The 18,872-nt window shown below is 37.2% G+C and overlaps 1 protein-coding gene and 1 long non-coding RNA gene across 7 annotated transcripts in view; one reads left to right on the forward strand and one right to left on the reverse strand.

Moving 5' to 3' along the window:
• The window catches only part of COL14A1 (collagen type XIV alpha 1 chain), a 126,856-nt gene that overhangs the window by 49,414 nt on the left and 58,570 nt on the right, over positions 1 to 18,872 (forward strand). For 4 of the 6 annotated variants that reach the window (XR_010828773.1, XM_066990694.1, XM_066990696.1 and 1 more), the window contains 10 exons: positions 5 to 134; positions 3,210 to 3,349; positions 5,114 to 5,240; positions 5,603 to 5,742; positions 9,183 to 9,315; positions 11,235 to 11,306; positions 12,060 to 12,211; positions 15,785 to 15,914; positions 16,982 to 17,104; positions 18,468 to 18,617. Coding sequence is in view for 5 of the 6 variants with exons in the window: in XM_066990694.1 (XP_066846795.1) it covers positions 5 to 134; positions 3,210 to 3,349; positions 5,114 to 5,240; positions 5,603 to 5,742; positions 9,183 to 9,315; positions 11,235 to 11,306; positions 12,060 to 12,211; positions 15,785 to 15,914; positions 16,982 to 17,104; positions 18,468 to 18,617 (1,297 nt within the window). In the remaining variant the exon portion in view is untranslated. The remainder of the gene's footprint in view (positions 1 to 4; positions 135 to 3,209; positions 3,350 to 5,113; positions 5,241 to 5,602; positions 5,743 to 9,182; positions 9,316 to 11,234; positions 11,307 to 12,059; positions 12,212 to 15,784; positions 15,915 to 16,981; positions 17,105 to 18,467; positions 18,618 to 18,872) is intronic. The other 2 variants (XM_066990695.1, XM_066990697.1) reach the window with 1 other exon arrangement.
• LOC136789793 (uncharacterized) lies at positions 6,588 to 11,246 on the reverse strand. Its single transcript, XR_010828777.1, has 3 exons — positions 10,822 to 11,246; positions 9,752 to 9,807; positions 6,588 to 6,722 (listed from the first exon to the last, which is right to left on the reverse strand). It is a non-coding gene; the product is annotated as an uncharacterized lncRNA (long non-coding RNA).

Consider the following 18,872-nt stretch of genomic DNA (forward strand, 5'->3'; position numbering starts at 1 on the left):
CTAGATAAAAATTGGGGAGGCTTCCACAGAACTTGAACTGGATGGACTATTGCCAAATACAGAATATACAGTCACAGTTTATGCCATGTTTGGAGAAGAAGCTAGTGATCCCCTTACAGGACAAGAAACTACACGTGGGTAGCACATACCTATATTCACCTCGGTGTTATCAGAACTTCACAACAGTCTTTGCACATATTGGAACAGACATCTGATTTTAAAATCTGATTTGAACTTTTTTCTCTTGTCAGTAGTAGTACTATGGGTATCCCTGTTGATTTCAGTGGAACTAGTGATAGTTTTTTGAACGTGCTGAAGGTGAATGAAGGTCACAATGTAGAACTAAACTGAGACTGCTGTTTAGTCTCCTATAGCCAGAATACCAGGTGTGTGTGGGGGAAAGTCTGCTCAGATGGAGAAGTTCGTTTCTCTGGCTCAGTAGTAGTCAGTACAGATGGAAAAGAAGCAAGGGAAGATTTCTGTCCAACCCCCACTGCTTAACATCTGGTAAACGAGGGGTTGGAAGGCGCCTGTGCATTCATGATAGATGATGTGTTTTTAATAAGCAGCAAGAGTTTGGCCAGCTAAATTCTGTCCTTTGCTAACTGTACACAGCACTGTATGTCGGCTCTCTAAATAGCCTCAGCAATTTGGAAGACAAAGGAATTGAAAATAAGCAATTGTGCGGCAGGGATATTTCTGGCACTGCATTCAGTGATACCTCTACTGCTTCCAGCAGTGGAGTGAATGCTTCCCCTTGTTTTGTGCTCCTGGCTTGAGTGGGCCAGTGTGAAAGTGGCTTACATTTAATAGGTGAGAAAAGTTCAGGCATGTGAGTGCTAAGAAAGAGAAGGGCCAGAGCAATGACCTGTAAAGTGAGTAATGGTAGAAGAAGTTCTACAAGTGCTATTGAACAGTTCAAGACAGACAAGCACAGACAGGGAACTAATGCAGCTTGGGAATGTTTGTGGACTTTAAAAGTGTGAAAGATTCTTAACTCTTGGAGAATCAAGTCTTTGATTTTTCTCTCTGTCATTCTCTCCTATTGTGTATCTCTCATTCCTTCTTTTTTTTTTTTTTTTTTTTTTTCCTCCTTTTGGTCAATATCTGTTTTTCATTTTTCCTAGTAGTTTGTGTACTTTATGGCTGTGCCAGCCTGAATTCTCTTCATGTCATATGATCTTGGAGGTTGCACAGCTCTAAACCTTGCTAACACATTGGATGGAAGATCACATGCAAATTCCAGATATATTGGCACAAGCTGAGGAATCATGACCTCAGTGTTTGATCGCAGAAGCTAGTAACATATGTTAGTCAGACCAGCATCATTGCTATTACCAGACTAGAATAAAAAAAAAAACTAACCCTGCAACCTTCATTTATTTTTAAGATGACTCAGTGCAGCCAACTCTGACTGGTCTTTAGCACTGTAATAAGAAAGAGCATTAATTCTAAGCTTCTGTATGCAGCTATTCAAATAAGCGTCTTCTAACAGGCTTTGATTGATCAGGCATTGGGGAAGTCTGGGAGGAGAGAAAGCTCTTGGTGAGCACACCTGTCACACACGGTCAGTGTTCAGTGGTAATGTCTTCCCTGTCTGGATTCAGATTTAAGCTATTATTTTTTTCTTTCAGTGTGATTATTTCTATCTTTCAACTAAAGAACAGGCTGCCTGGTATTTTCTTACTGTACCATGTATCTGCCTGGAGAGGGATCTGCCTAATTTGCAGTAGCATTACATGTAGTATCTGATTGTCTGTATTTATTAAAAATTATTCTACACACGCAGTCATCTTAATCACTGTAGTGAAACCTGTCTCGTGCCACGAGGTGACATGATCAATAAGCTTATTCTGAGTTAGCATTTTCGGGGGGGGGGACGGCAGGATTTACCCAAGTCTCACTGTAAATATCATATAACTTTGGCAGCAGGACTGCCTGTCTGGTTGTGAGCAATGTTGTCAGGAGATTATGTTCCAAAAGGAAAGAGCTGAGACTGAAGCATTTTGTGGTATGGCCAGGCTGGTGAAATGAAGTGAATTCCACGACTGACAGAAAGTAGAAAGGAAAGCCAGCACGTGATACTCCCTTCACTTGACTCAGAGGAATATATCGTATGCCAGAAAGTGTGGCAAAGCCATCTAGTGTAATTCCAAACTGTTCTCATCTTCTCTTTCCTCATAGCCAAGTTGAGTTGACTGTTCCTAAGCTGTTTATGCATTTGCTTGCAGATTCTGAGTCACTATATGGCCTGAATAAAGAACCCATATATCGTTTTTATCTTTTGCTTTTTCCCATGTGCTCTTGCATGAGGGAAACAACTTCTGAAGTGTTGATATTTTTCTGTCCATGTGGATTGGTGAGGAGTGTGTGTGTGAAGGCAGGATGGATAGAGATAAGTTTCACAACTTGGAGAAAATAAGCAGATGTTGGGGTAACACAGAACCTACTGCTGAGAGTAACAGAGATAGCACAAATTACTTCCTCTTGGGCGATAGAAAAGCGGAAGCAATCTGTGACTTTTGCATGACCTAACTTTCCTCCAGCTCTTGACAGTCAAGATTGTATAGTATACAAATATGTCTTTAACTGGGGTTGCTGTTAGGAAGCAGCTTCAGTCAAATGTGGCCTTTACACAGAGAATAATTCCTTTCTGTAAAACAGGGGAAGGATTAAGCAGAGATTAAAAAAAGTAAAAATAAAAATTTCAACTTCACAGATCTTTTGAACTAGTTATGCTTTTGGACAAACTTTCCCCTACGTCAGGGACCTTTATATTCAGAAAATGTTTTGCCAAAATACTCCTGTCAGGAAATCTTGTTGATAGAATACTTATGGAAAAGCAAAACAAAACCAAATACGAGGTACAGATCTAGTTGAATTACATTAATTTATAAATACAAACACAAATTCATAATATATTATAACTATTGTGTAAGTTAGCTCCTGCTATAATATCTAGTATGAGCAGGAGAATTCTTTCTTTTTCAGTGTTAGGTGAGACACACTTACCAAGACTGAAAGTTCTGCTTCAGCAAGGAGCTAAACCTTATCACCTGTCTTTAAGTACTTGTGTAGCCCCATTGATGAAGGGCTTTTTAAATACAAATACTGGTCATTTGAGTTTTTAAATGGAAATGTGCTGCTTATTTTCAATATGTGAAAAGTTTCACAGCTAAACCCATGGTTTTCTCTCTTTCCTTTTCAAGTGCCTCTGAGTCCCCCAGCAAACTTGAAATTTTCAGACATTGGACACAATAGTGCTAAACTAACATGGGATCCTGCTTCCAAAAATGTAAAGGGCTATCGCATCATGTATGTTAAAACAGATGGAACGGAAACCAATGAGGTAAATTATTTGCTTCTTCTTCCCCTTAACCAATCTCATACATCCGCAGACTTTTGTAATTATCAAAGGTAACCTTTGTAAATAAAAGTTACCTTGCGAGCTGCAACAAAAGCTTTGCTTACATACAGAAATCCAAACAAATATTTTTTTATAAAGTCATGGTAAGTGGGCTGATTAAAATAGGCCAGATCCCATACAAAGTAAGTTGTCATATGCAACTTAAACCTCAAAAAAATGTTTATATATAATTATATGTAATCATGTGATTTTGTTCTGTTTTGGTTTGGTTTTTGGTATTTTTTTACGGACATATCTGTCCTTTCTTACATATTAGATGAAATATTTATATTCCTGAGTTTAGAAGATAGCATACCTATGCAATGTGTTATGTCTTTTCTTTCTGCTAGGTTCCTTAAGATTTAAGTCAGAAATTACTTGACCTCTTCTTATTGATTACTTTTAATATAGATAATGTGGCTGTCTGTTGGACACTACATATATGTCAGCATAGGAGCTTGCCCATTGCAAGAAGTGGTTGTTCCACCGTGTGCTGGTGTGGCCTCACCTAGAGTACTGTGTGCAGTCTTGGGTGCCACAATATAAGAAGGACATAAAACTATTAGAGTGTGTCCAAACATGAGCTACGATGTTGATGAAGGGTTTAGAGGGCAACATGTATGAGGAGGAGCTGAAGTCAGTTGGATTGTTCACTGGAGAACAGGAGACTGAGGGGAGGCCTCATGGCGGCCTGCAGCTCCCTCACGAGGGGAGCGCAGGGGCAGGCGCTGAGCTCTGCTCTCTGGGGACAGCGACAGGACCCGAGGGAACGGCATGGAGCTGGGACGGGGGAGGGTCAGGCTGGGGGTTAGGGAAAGGTTCTGCACCCAGAGGTGGTCGGGCACTGGGACAGGCTCCCCAGGGCAGTGGTCACAGCACCGAGCCTGCCGGAGTTCAAGAAGCGTTTGGACAATGCTGTCCCTCAGAAATATGGTTTGATTTTGTGGGTGGTCCTGTGTGGAGCCAGAAGCTGGACTTGATGATCCTTGTGGGTCCCTTCCAAGTCAGGATATTCTATGATTCTGTGAGAATGGTTATGAACATCTCAGGCTTGTGGTAATGTAATTTATAATGTGAGTGAATGATCAGTAGGTTTTTACCTACCTCTTAACTATTCCTTTGTGTCTGTTCAAAGAGCAGGCGGCATTTTTTCTGTTAGCTTTGCATTGGTAACATTTCCCCTGTGGTGCTGAGCTAACATGACACTGAATAGTTGGACTGATAAACTGTCAGCTTATACAGCTTTGAGTGATCTCTTCACTGCAAAGTCACATTAACTGCTGCCTGGATAGAGACCATATAAAACTGTCATTTTTTCTCATGACAAAAGTTGAACATAATGGTTTATGCAAATATTATCCAAAATAGTAAAAGACTGGATTCAATAGCCCAAAATTTCCTTATAGTTCTGTGTTCCTGTACACACAGTGCGGGTATGTTAGCTAATGAGTTGGGTTTACTATGGCTGAATTCTACTTTCCTCTAGTTTGTCATAAGTTACAATATTTAATTAATTATGTCAGCTTTGGTGCCTTGAAATTATCATTCTTCATAGTTCCACAGAATTTATTTACTAATTATATAATATTCTCTTTCTGTGTCATTATTACCCAGTGAAATTTCAGAATTTCATGAAAATATAAAGCAACTTTGCCTCTTTATTTTTAGTGTATGATCAATATTGCCTACAAATTATGCTTTCTCTAGGTGGAAGTCGATCGCGTTTCAACACACACCTTAACAAGTCTGACATCCCTTACGGAATATACTGTTGCTATTTTCTCCCTGTATGATGAAGGACAATCTGAACCACTTACTGGCAGCTTTACTACAAGTATGTATGCCTGAACTTTTGAAGGCTTTCCAAGAAAGAATTTCCTAACTTTCTTACTTCACTGGAAAGTAAGACCATTAATAGAAACTGTCTCCAATGGTGGATTCAGATATACAGATATGCATGGAGCTCCACTGAGGATTACAAGGCTTGTACAGTTAGAGTATGTACTGTGTGTATGTCCCTCCTCAATTACAAAAACACTTTCCCAAGTAAGTGTGCAAAGAATCTGATGTGCTCTTGTTATCCACCTTCCTCCTTATGACAAGCTGCAGGGAAAATGGTGTCTCTTTGCTGTTGCCATCTATGTAAGTTTTAGAGAATAATTTAATTTCACTTTTCTTTTGCATAATATTTTGCAGAAAAAGTTCCATCTCCCCAGCATTTAGAAGTTGATGAAGCATCAACAGATAGTTTTAGGGTCAGCTGGAAACCCACATCCTCAGATATTGCGTTTTACAGATTGGCATGGATTCCTTTGGATGGGGGAGAATCTGAAGAGGTGAGTTGCCTTGATTCTCTGAGGGTGTGAAACAGACGAGGGAATTCTATTCTGAGGTCACCTTTGCTTCAACTTTTGCCAATTAATTATGGCCCGTTGACTTTGAGAAAGACCTGTCCTGCTGCGAAGCTCTCTAAACCATAATCAAACCAATATTCCAATTTCTTTTTGAAGAGGAGGTGAAAACAGAAGACATCTTTTGAAAAATCAGTCTCGTCTGTAATGTGCCAATTGCATAGAACTAGCTTTGCTGTTTGATGCTACTTCAGTTTTCAAATGTTTATATTCTTCATTTTGCTTTGAAGAAGCTGGTAACTGAGCCAGAGCTGTGATATCCTCACATAAGGCTCCACATTTGTCTAATAAGCTGGCCTCATTAAAATTGCCCATGAATCCTTAGTTATGAAATGTTTGAAAGATAAAAGTTTACACATAGTTAATTTATTAGACTGTCCCTTTTTTTCCCCTCATAATGGCTCTTTCTCTTTTTCCTCCCCATGCTCTATTTTTTTTTGCTCTAAGCCCTTGTGCATCTTCTCCATAATGCCATTTTCATCAGTTCAAATTTTCAAATTATTTTTCCTGCTGTTGGGCTTTTTCTGTTTTATTCAATTTTTCCAAGTATTTCTCAACAGACACTGTCTCTTCCTTTCCCAAATCTTTCTTGTTCATAGTCTCTCATTTCTTCTCCTCCATTATTTATTCGCTCATAGTTTTTGCTTCTTTTGTATTCCTCAATCTTTTATACTTTCTCATAAATCTTGCACTGTTGGCATCAGCGTTGTGAAGAGAGGCCATGTCTGCAAACTGTTGCTCAGGGAGAACATGATGGGGAAAAATGACCTTTCCTACCTGTGCCTAGATTTCATGCATAATTTTTTCATCCATTAAGGCAGAAGGCAGTCTTTCCAGATTAGGTTGTATGGCATTTTCTGTAAATTCAGTTGATTCTTTCACCTGACAAGAGGTAGTCCTGCAAACTGTTGAAAGAAATTACAAGGAATGAGCAAGGAAAAAAAAGAATTGAGGTGAGTGAGTGGGCACAGGTCTTTTAAGTTCCAATGAGTAGCTGTCACTGAACCCCTTTAAGCAATACGAATTTTTTTGTGAGATGGTATCTGTGGTGTCCTTAGAGAGTGAGAATTAGTGATCAAGAAATATTTGAACTTCTAAGGTTCTTCTTGTTTGTTGCATTCATTAAGAACTGCTGGAGGCCCTAATATTTTCTGTATGTTGAAATATTAAAAATACCCAAGCTGCTTTCTCGTTCGCCTTGCATGACCTCTCTAATGGGGTCAGGCCTAGGATGGCACAATACCTCCAGGCTGTTGCCTCTTTAAGCTTCTTTCCCAGCTAAGTGATCAGTCATGCAGAGAAACAACATGCGCTCCCTCTCTTTCTCCCAAGACCCAACTTGCCAATTAGCTGAGTGGGGTCACAGAGTGGTGTTGAGAATTACACACCTCTCAGCTCACTTCACTCACACTACTAATGTGAGAGGAGAATTCAGAGGGGTGTTAGTACTGAAGAGCCAGAATAAATTTTTTAAGAATGACCTTTTATTTGTAGGTTGAAGTAGGAAATGCATGCTGTTACACTCCTGTGTTTGTTGCTATTTTTGCTCCTGTTATTTGTCCTCTCCATTTGAAAGTTCAGGGCTTTGTGTTCTTTTTGTGTGTGTGTTGTTCTCTGTGGGCTAAATTAGCAGGGGGTGGCGGGTGATAGAAGTTATGCTTCAGAAAATTTGCCAAAGTTACGTGTAAGATGGTAACTAACTGTAGAAATTTCATGATGACACACATGACTAGAGACTCTGGGGAATTGGAAAGGAAGATATTACTTGTACCTACTTACAGCACAGCTAGACTCACTCAAGCTCATTTCTGATTTTTTTCCCAAGAAAAATCTGTGCCAGAGTACACAGTGCGGGCTGCCTATTTCATTATTTGATAATTGTAGAGGACATGGGCCCAACTAATTTTTCTCCTTTTGTTTTCTTTATCTGAGTTCAAAAATCTGTGGTTGTTTGATGGGTCCCTCTTCCCCAAGGTATTCTTTTTTTTTTCCTGGACCGTGCCTATCTGTCAACTCAGGAAATCTGTGGTCATGACAAGAATAAAGTGTGGTTCACTATTTATGCTAGCTATTGTAGTAGACTTTGTGCTGCAAATGTATATTATTTGATTTCCATTTTAAGTCTTATTTTGATTCCATTTATATGGTGGCCACCTTGCAAAACTTGCCAGTGTTACTCCAAAGACAGATTGTTTTATGAGAATATTTACCTGCATAAGTTAATAAGTATTCCTCAGACCAGTCGGCCCATTTCACTGCTATTACTGCTCGGGCTCTTGCCCATCTGTTGACCCCTTCCAATAAAAATCAATGAAACACAAAAAAATCCAAAGTAATACCTTCTGCTTACAGCACATGTGAATCTTGTGCTACTATCATAGGTAGAAAAAGAGAAAAATAAAGAAAATTACTATTTAAAACACCGTGACATATAGCCAACTTCTCAATGAGGCATTTCCTACCACCCTCAGGTCTGCTGCAAATGTTTTTTCTGAGCATACAATCTATTTGATTTCTTTGACTGTGGGCATCCTTTCTGGATCCAGCTTTGTTAGAAGGATAAATTATGCCTTCCAGCAGTTTTCTACCAGTTTCCTGCACAGATCAGGATTTCACATTTCATGTGTACACACATCAAATCTGTATGAGTGCTCCCTCACCTTTTTCAATCACAATGAAGCAGACCTTGTAAAAATGGTAAAGAGCCTCTGTTTGAATTCTCAGAGGAAACCGTGTTTGTTCTTATGAGTGGTTATCCCAGATAAGCTGATGTCCTAGCAGGCAGGGGCAGAAGGAGTGTAGTAACTTATGGCAACTAGGGCTTGGTGGAGTTAGTAGTAACCTAACTTTTATTGCAACTGTTTGTAGAGTGCATTTTTCTGTATTCCTCAAGTCACTTTCAAAAGGGTGTACTCATAACTCAGACTATAAATATGGTATAGAAACAGTGTTTTGCAGAGTGGTGGAGATATTGAATATGTTTGTCATACTATGCGTTATTGGATGGTAGAAATATGAATGGAATTTAATCCACATTGTTAAATAGCTTTCACTGATGTTTTGAATTTTAGTGATTTTCAAATGTAATGCTTATGTTCAGCTTTAGCAATTTATTAATTGAGGGTGAAAGTATAAGATTGCACATTAAAATAATCAAACCTGCCACAAAATAAAAAATCCTTTTTTTAAATTTTCTTAACAGTTTTTTTTTTATTTCCACATACCTAATAAATAATTTGGACATAGTTGAGTGTAGATTTCTTTTATTTTAAAGGAGAATCTATTTTCTTTCCTTGACTGCAGTTACTTTGTATAGATTAATCAAATGTAGAACTGATTTTCTTTAATCTTGCTTTGCTATTTAGGTTGTCTTAAATGGAGACACGGACAGTTATGTTATTGAGGGTTTGTTGCCCAACACGGAATATGAAGTTTCTTTGCTGGCAGTTTTTGATGATGAAAGTGAGAGTGAAGTTGTTGCTGTTCTTGGAGCTACATGTAAGACAAACTGTTGATTATAATTTTTAGGGATGTTAAAGTGGTTTAAATTCAATGTATAAATCTAATATTTAAAATATTGTCCATCTTTGGGTAGCTCTAATACTGAAGAATGTGGTGGTTTAGCAGCAGGGCTTTGCTGACTGTATTTTTTGCTATTCTTATTTAATATTATGTTGTAGATGGCATTGAATCAAAATGATGGTTTGGCTTCCTCTCTGAGCAGTGGTATTAATAACCAATTGATCTGGAAAGACATTCTTCATTTCATTATTTAGTCTCAGAATAGTGTTCCCCATTAGAAGATATATTAAACTGGGGGGTGGGGGGGCAATAAGTGTTTTAAAGTAATTATTTTACAGGAATTTCATTGAAGATGTTTGCAATTTATAGTATGCCTTTTTCTTTCTTATTTGTGTAATTTATACTCACTCACAGGAGTTGTGTTCAGTCTTGGCTGAAATACTGGTCCAGAAAGTTTACACAGGTATCCTGTGAAATTAATATAGAAATAACAAAGATAAAACTTGTAAATCATATACAGTGTAATGTATAGTCATAACTGAAACAGTGGCGAGCAATTTCAGTTAGATTGCTAAAGTCTTTGATTCAAAGACACAGTCATATATTTATGACACACTTAGTCATGTATGTAAATCCATTGCTATTTAGTAAACAAATGTATTCTTAACTTTGAGCTAATAAAAGTAGAATTCTTATTTAGGCCAGACAGCTGGATGACATGGGCATATAGATGCATCTTCTGTACTTGATAAATCTGCTAAGTGATAAAATCACACTGAAGATTTTCCTCTCATTCTCTGTCAAGTAACTAGTGCTCCCCATGCCCATCTCTAAAACTGTTTGAATCTAAAAGTGTATTATTATTTCAAGTCTCTTTCTGGAGTAATGTGCCATTTGTGGAAATTAGCATTAACCAAGCACATGCATAAATGTTTTCAACTAACTAACTAACTAAATAGTGTCCTTTCTCTTTACGTTAGGTACTGTCAGACATGAAAGATAACTTGCCCTTGACTGCTGCCATTATTTTTCTCTAAGAAATGAAACTTTTGGGGTTTACTGGAAGGATATTTTTTTTTGTTTGTTTTGTTTTTGTTTTTGTTTCTTTTCTGTGTGTGTGTGTAAAAGAATGCTCTTTGTAAGATTATGGGAAAAACACCTGTTCAACAATTTCTTTCTGGCATACAAAGGGAGCTTTAATGGGGAAAGATGTTTGTTTTTCTTACCTAGTCTATTAAAGTACCAGTAACTTGCTGTTGAAGTGCAGGTTAGGATACTTGTTGGCATGCTGTAAACTCATATGGATCATTTCTGTTTTTCTATTCAATGAGGAAGAAATGTTTCTTCAAAATTTCATGCACACATTCTCTTTCCGTGGATAGTTAAGTAAACATCTATTTTTCGTGTGTAAATTCAAAAATATATTTGATTCTTATAAATCACAGGCTTAATTTTCAATATTCTCTTAAGATGACAACTTACGGTCCATCCAAGTGATGCTGGCGTGGTGCCAAGTGTACTTTCAGTTTTTTCTTGGGCAGTAGCGAAGCATCCTCACAAAATCCTTGCTTCAGTTAATCTAACAACCTTAACAAATGATCAAAGTGGAAGTCATGGAAGCTCAACCAGAAATGTAGAAGACTATATCCATTCTTATGTAATGGTACAGTTTATAATTATGCCTTATCTGCAGATCTAAGTGCTAATCCTGCAAATACATGTGCCTAAAGTAAGCTAAATGAATAGTTCCCTTGTAGTCTCTGAAATGCCTGAAGTGTGTGGGATGCTCGTAGGTGTGAGCGCATAGTTTTTGTTGTCATGGATAGAAATCCAAGATAAATACTGTGAGTTCCATATCTTGTTGAATTGTTTGTGAGCTGAGTACTGTTTTTCAGTTGACTGGACTACCACAATACCTACCACTGTGACTACTCCCAGTACCACAACTCCTAAGCCCACCATAGCAGGTAAATGGAACAAATATCAACAGTTTAAATGCTGAAGGCAAAGAGCTGAGGCTTCCTGCCCAGAATATAGGGGCAGATAGTACTGAGGGGCTGATAACCCCAGTACCTCATGGTTTGTGTGCTTGGCACACTACTATGGAAGATCTTGTTGAGGTGTAGACCCCAGGTGAGGAAAATCACCGTTGAAAGGTACACCCTGTTGCGTTCCTCCACCACCCTGCTGTGTGTAGCCAGTTTCCAGCATCTGCCACATGTGGGTGAGGAGCCAGCATGGTGTAGGGACTCTGAATGCTACCAGAAATATTACATAGCAATGCAGAGACCAAGACTAATTTGGAAAATCCAGTTCTCTTTTCACTTTCCCCTCATAAATATGAGCAAGAATGCTCTTTAGAATTTTGCTTAGTTTTGAAGATTATATTTACCTTCTTGGGAGTTCAGAAAACTGAATTTTATGGTTCACAAGTTCTACATTATTTCTCTTCTGTAACATTCTGTCTGCAGTGAGCTTTTGATTCTTAGAAAGCTTCACAAGCAGAGTAATATAAATAAAGCAAATGGGATCATATATATTAATGGCAGTATAGGATAACTATTATTTTATTAAATTGTTAGACTTTTTATGTGGTTAAGCCCAAGTACGACTGAACTGAATAGGCCTGCCCTAGGATGGACTTGGTGATAACTAGCACAATTTTAAATCTAAAATTAGAATTGATAAAATATTAATTATATTATTTTTTTTTCAAACAGTTTTTCGAACAGGAGTCAGAAACCTTGTTATAGATGATGAAACAACCTCAAGTCTGAGAGTGATGTGGGACATTTCAGATTACAATGTTCAGCAGTTCAGAGTGACCTATTTCACTGCGAATGGTGACCATGCCGAGGAAGCGGTAAGAACGGTCTGTATGGCTTTTTATGAATTGGCTTCATAAACTTGAAAAGTTTGCTTAATGATTGCATAATAATTGCTAAGGCATGGTCTCTCGTTACGTGGCATTCCTGGTGCAATTAGTAAATGATTCATGCTTGGTATTACTGCGAGATAGAGCTTCAAAGTTTTAGTCCTAACAGCACCTGATGCATGGCAGCCATAGGCAGTCCAAAGCAGGATCAAGGCCCAGTCACGCACATTTAAAGGAGTCAAAAGCCAAAAGACTTGCTTCCTGCCCTCTTCTTCCTGTATTTTTTAAATTTGTGTAAGGTTTTTGAGTGTTTTGTTTGTATTTTTAACTCCTAGGCCTTTTTGCTATCCTGAGATTGTGTTTTAACAATCCTTAAAGGTTTGCTCAGGGCAATCTTGAGTAATTTTTTTGCCTTCAGCAATTTTTTTTCCTTTCTTAAGAGTCTCATTTTATTCTAAATAAGTGAAATTTAAGTTCAAATACAGACCTTCCATACTGCTTACATAATCTGAATATGCCACAACAGCAACAACAGTTTTTAATCTAAGTGGCTAAGAATATTTGTTACTTTTCTAATACTATGTGATGATCAAAATTAACATAGTCTTCCTGAAAAAAATGTTTCTGGTGATCAAGATTTTGGAAAATATCTGAAAGATTGAAGAATACTACATCTACTCTTTTGTGCATATATCAAATAATAAAAAATGAAGCCCTAAGCCCTTTAGACTTGTTGAGATAATCTCAGAATGGTGGGAGGCCATGTGCTTTTTTTTTTTTTTTTTTTTTTTTTCCCTTGGGGAAGTCTTAATATTGCAGTTCTTGGCTTCCACAAACACTAGGTTATAGAATTTTGAAATAGCTGCATGTAGATATATTAAACAGATTAAATTGTAAAATTCAGGGTTATTTTCTAAGTTAATAGCTCAGAATGCAAAAATATTCCCTATATCAGCCTCCTTCATTAGCATTCCATTAGTGTCTGTCATGTGACTCACTTGTTTGTAGGACAGTTGTAATGAAAATATGTGATATTCTTTTTGAAGTCTATCAGACTATGTCAATTAAAAATATTGCAAGAATGAGTTAATTGAATATCTTTTTTTTTTTTTCTAGACAAATGTGTCAGTCTTTTTTCAATTTGCTTTCATTTACCTTTTATGAGAACTTGGTAGAAAAATACTTCTAACCATCTTTCATCTATAATCTGAAAATGAACTCTTAATGCAGTGGTTTCCTTTTGGACTGGAAAACATGCTTTATGAATTTATCTTGACTATATGATAGTATAGTATGTAATACAGTGGCAAAGTTGCACTGTTCATCTAAAATTTCTGAAATTTAGATCCTAGATTTACCATTTCAGCTCTGGAAAGCCTAATCAAATTCATTATACGAATAGTTCTGTTTTAATCATAGAAACATAATATTCACTTACTATAATTTTAAAAGGAAATTAAAACTGTAAGAATGGTGTTTAAATTCTGGTTATTGAAACTGAATTGACTCAAAACGTCATAGAAGAAAATTATAAAATCTTAAGATGAGGTAGGTATCTTAGCTCTAATTCTGCAAATTATTTAAGTACACACTCAAGTGATAGCTTTGGTCAGAAGCAAACAGATTAACCATGTGTTTCATCTTTGAGATCTATCATGTGCACAAATACTTTACTGAATAAGGAACTACTTAAGATCATACTTAAAAGTAAGCACATTTTAAACTGAAGGAAGGTATTTTGTCATTTGGCTTCAAGCACCTGAGAGGTGCAACATGGATGTTAAAAAAAGTAGTGTTTGTAAGTTGAACTACATTTCTCAAACAGAACCCAAAAGTTTTTTGGAATTTAACCTTAAATATATTATAGCGTGACAATTCTGTAATAGATGTGTAGGCTTTTTGGCTCAGATTTCTGTCATTTAAATTTCAGTTACTCCTCCCTTTCCATAAAAATATTAATAAGTTTTTTTAATTCTTTATGCAATTAGCTGAAAATCAAGGACTAAAAAATGTAACAGAATACTTTTCACTGCAGAAGGGTTAAGCCCTAAATTATATGTTCCTTCTTGGGTGTGCTGTACATGCTGGAAGGATCACATTTTTTTTTATTCCTTAAAGCCAAGAATGTTTCTCATTGTTGAAAACTGTATTGTGCTGTGGAAGATTACCGATGTGCAGATGTGGAAAAGAGAGACTTCTTAATGGTTGCATCCCCTCTTTTAAAAACCTAAACACTTGGTGGTTTTCAGAAACTTGTGTGTTTTGAGTATGTGTATACAAGAGTTTAGCACAGGAATCTGTCATGCGCTAATCATCCTGTCCTAATATAATTTCCATTTTCGAAAAACAAATGAAATATTTCTTTGACAAGTCTCAACACCTGGGTGTACTAGATTAATGTCTTTCTGTGTATCACATGACAAACTTAGAAGTAGTTTGAGTGTATCCTGGAGCATTAGATCTGGTGAGAGCTTTCTTCTTTTCTAGAAAATTTTGTTGTGCCATCATCACATGCATCCTCTTTTAACCACCAAAACCCCTTGAGGCTCACTGTCTGCTTTTTCCCCTTGAGTTAAAATGGCTTATTAGAGGTCTTTCAATTTCTTGCCAAATGTGTGAGGTTGCTGGCTCAGGTAATAGGTTCACACAGTGGACAGGGGACAGCGAGGGTCTGAAATAACCTTGAACCTTGAGACTGTTTGAACCTTGAGACTGTTGCTTTCAGTAACACCACTTCAGAGAACAGGTTTGGTGCAGGAAATAGAGACTGGTATTCTTTTTACTGTGTCCTCTTCCTGTGCCAGGTAGCTCCCAGTGAGGAGGCTCGCTGAAATTAAAATTTTACTGACAAATTAAAAGATTGTGAGGCTTTTCTTGGGTACTTCTACTACACTGGTTGTTGTGGCTCCGATGAATGCATAGTCATTCATTGAAGGTTTTCGGGAATAGCTGCTATGAGGAAACCTTGCACTGTGTTAAAAGAAACAATGCTGAATTTCCTCTAGAACTGGCAAAAAAGTCCAGAAGGATATTTGCAGCTTCTTTGTTTTCTTTGGGTTTTCTTGGGGATGGGACAAACCTGTTGTATTCTGGTTTGCTCAGTTTGTGCTGCCTGATCTCCTGAATTCATTTTCCCTCAACCCAGGGAAGGAAGATTTTCTGTCCCCAGAGAAAGAAAGTAACAATCAGCCTTTGTTAATGGCTTTAGCTTTGGACAATTGTTTTCATGTCAAGAAGAAATAAAATAAGAGGCTTTATTTTGTCTGTACAGTTGTTTAAGTACTAATCATGAATACGACACCAGTGGTTTATGGAGCTCATAGTTTTAATACAAAGCTGTGGTGTTTCATAGGCACATTCTCTTTTTTATTCTGCTCAGGTATAATCAGTAGATCTGCTAAAATATGTGGTAATTTCATTGTTTTATTTTACTGTACAGTGCCAGAAATATTTGAAAATGCAAGCTCTACTACAGCTGTGGCAGTGAAAAATGGTGTCACATGTATAATATTAAAAGGTTTTGGCCTTAATCATTAACCTTGGTTTGTTTCTGGTATTCTGACTCTGCAGGTAATGGTGCCTGGGAGACAAAACACTCTTCTACTTCAGCCTCTGCTGTCTGATACAGAATACAAAGTCACAATTACTCCCATCTATGCTGATGGAGAAGGAGTCAGTGTCTCAGCTCCTGGCAAAACATGTAAGTACAATTTTTCTGCTGATCTTTGGCCAGGATGTGTATGAAGAAAGGCTTATTCTTTTGGCCTTTCATTCTTGACTGCAGCGATATATTTTAATATAAATGTGGGCTTATTTTGCGTGATATATGTGATGCAAGAGCTTTATATTAATCTCAGTTCATCGGTTTATAAGCAGTGGGTTGCTTCTAACTGATAGATTGTATTTTATATTCAAATACAGTGAATATGCAGAAACTTATTGAGTAATAAAGCCGGTAAGTCTTTTATAGATAACCCACCAAGGATAACCCAGCTAATACAGAAAATAATGTAAATTGTGTCTGCTGGGATAGTATCAAGCCAGCCATTGTACTGTTAGATGTTCTTTTGTGTGAGATCATTACATCCAAAAGGTCATTAGAAATACTGCTGAGCTTTTTATAAAAGTAGTTGCATTATCTCTAGAGTTCTGAACAAGTACCAGAAGATTACTCAGCTCTAACTTAAGTTGCCTCTCTACAGTATATTGATAGAAAAACATCTCATTGTGTACTGCTAGTCACGGTAGTATAATTTCATGGAATTATTCTCCTAATTTACATAGTTTATGCCTAAATTGAAATGATGTTTGTGCAGACACTTAAATCACTTTTAAATCATTCAGTTTGAAAGTGTAAATGTTCACAAGCTCATGATTTATATTTTTAAAACTTCGTACACTTGGATTTAAAGAAACTATATAAATAAAAGATCTTCGAGTAGCCTGATATTTAAAAACAAACAAACAAAAAACGACAACAACAAAAAACAAGGGAAAAAGTTGGGAACTAATCTGGAAATTCATTTTTTGTTGAACAAAAGTTGAAATTAGCCCTTTGTGTAACTTGATATAACTTTCTTAAATACATCAACAATAATCCACTGGCATAATTCCAAGGATGAATTTGTTTCAAAGCTTTCATTCTGGTAATTTTGCCCATAAATTTGGGAGTACTGGGTATCTCATGATTTTCATGTGCACGTCTGAGTTCTGTGCATGTCCTTGTATGAGTTACACTTGTAAAGGCTCAATGTGGTTTCTTTTTAGTACCCTTGTCTGCTCCTAGAAATCTACGTGTCTCAGATGAATGGTACAACAGATTACGTATTAGTTGGGATGCCCCATCATCACCAACAATGGGTTACAGAATTGTCTACAAACCTATAAACAGTGAGTTTTTAAACTGACTTTTTTTGTCGTTTGTTTTTGACTGTACGTTTTATGTTTTAATATCATCTTTTGCTGAGTTTTGTACTTAAATCTAATAGTTGCAGCTTTAAAAGTTACAACTTTAAAAGTGCTATTAACTTAGATGTCTCAGTTTTTGAATATGAGAGTTTTGTAGAGTTATGGAATGATACAGGTTGGGAGGGATCTCTGGGGATCATCCTTTCCAGCTCCCAGATCAAAACAGGGCTAGCTTGGAACAGGTTTCACTGGACCTTGGCCAATCAAGTTTGTAACATCTCCAAAAATGGAGATTTCAAAACCTCCCTAGGCATCTGTTCCATTTTTGACTGCCCTCACTGTGAAATTATTTTTCCTAATATCTAATCAAAATTTCCCACATTACAAATTTTGCCTATTTCTTCTTGTCATCTTCCTGTTTGCCTCAGAGTCTGGCTCTGTTTTCTCTTCTCCCTCTCATTATGTAGTTGTAGGCAGCAGTAAAATTCCCCCTAAGACTTCCCTTCCTAAGGCTGATCAAACCCAATTCTCTCAGTCTGTCCTTGTATGTCATTTTACCCTGACTCCTATTTATTTCAGAGGCCACCTTTCCTTTTCCTCTATCTCTCTTCTGTGGTCCTCCTGTCCTTTGACTTCCTTCTCCTTACAAAACAAAACTTTGGTTTCTTGACTTTTACTTCTGCCCTACTCCTGCCTAACAGGCAATTGCATTTTTATTCATGGACCATTTTGTCTATGCTGCATCTGCTCACCTGCACCTTGCAGCTAGACAAAATATTACCAAAGACAATGCTATTGTTTCTTAAGTCTATCCAGAACAGCTAGGAGAGGTGAGAAGGGAACTGTTTGTACTTCTGTTTTGGTATGGTTTTATGCTTTTCTGTTTTCAATATCATTTTTGCACAGTGTTAAAAGATGCTTTTGTATAAGAACCCCTTAGGGACTGTTCTGCTGGCTGGCATCTGCTGTCCTCTGTTGGTCCTGGCACACCATCAAACTGAGGAGATCTTTGGCATCCTATTTAGGGCAGTAGTAAGTCACTGAAGCAGAACAAAAGAGTTTTAACAGATGCCAGTGTCTAGCCCTGCCCTAATGAATCCCAGTGCTGAATTTCCCAAGTGTTTTGGGTCTTCTGTCCATACAAGGACTGCACACTGTTCTGAGCAGAGTGTCTGTCTTTGTGCATGTTAAGAAGAAAAAAAAAAAAAAAAAAAAGGGAAGAAAAAGCAGTAACTTTAGGATTGCATGTAATGTTGGATAGGTCTTAAGATTTGTTTTTACTACCTGCTAATTTGGTGGATGGGCAAATCCTTTTCTAATTTTTTATTTCATCTTTTTTTTGCAGTCCCTGGTCCTGCGTTGGAGACCTTTGTAGGGGATGATATAAATACCATTCTTATTCTAAATCTCTTCAGTGGAACAGAGTACAGTGTGAAAGTATTTGCTTCATACTCAACAGGCTTCAGTGATGCCCTAACAGGCGTAGCCAAAACCTGTAAGAACGATTTCATGCTGTTCAGATCTCTACAGGCTGCTTTTCACTGTAACATTAGCTTTGTGCAGCTCCCTGAATAAATTTTCACATGGAATTGTTTTTCAGTTATGCACAAATTGTTTTCCTGAAATGGAAATCTCTTTTTAATCAAAGTATGTCATGCTTTACAATCTACTGGACATTAGCAAACAGGGATCATAAACCAGATGATACTATTTACCAGCGAAACATTTCATAAAATCATAGAATGGCTCG

This window comes from Anser cygnoides, chromosome 2, assembly GCF_040182565.1.
Source record: "Anser cygnoides isolate HZ-2024a breed goose chromosome 2, Taihu_goose_T2T_genome, whole genome shotgun sequence".
NCBI classification, from domain to species: Eukaryota; Metazoa; Chordata; class Aves; order Anseriformes; family Anatidae; genus Anser; species Anser cygnoides.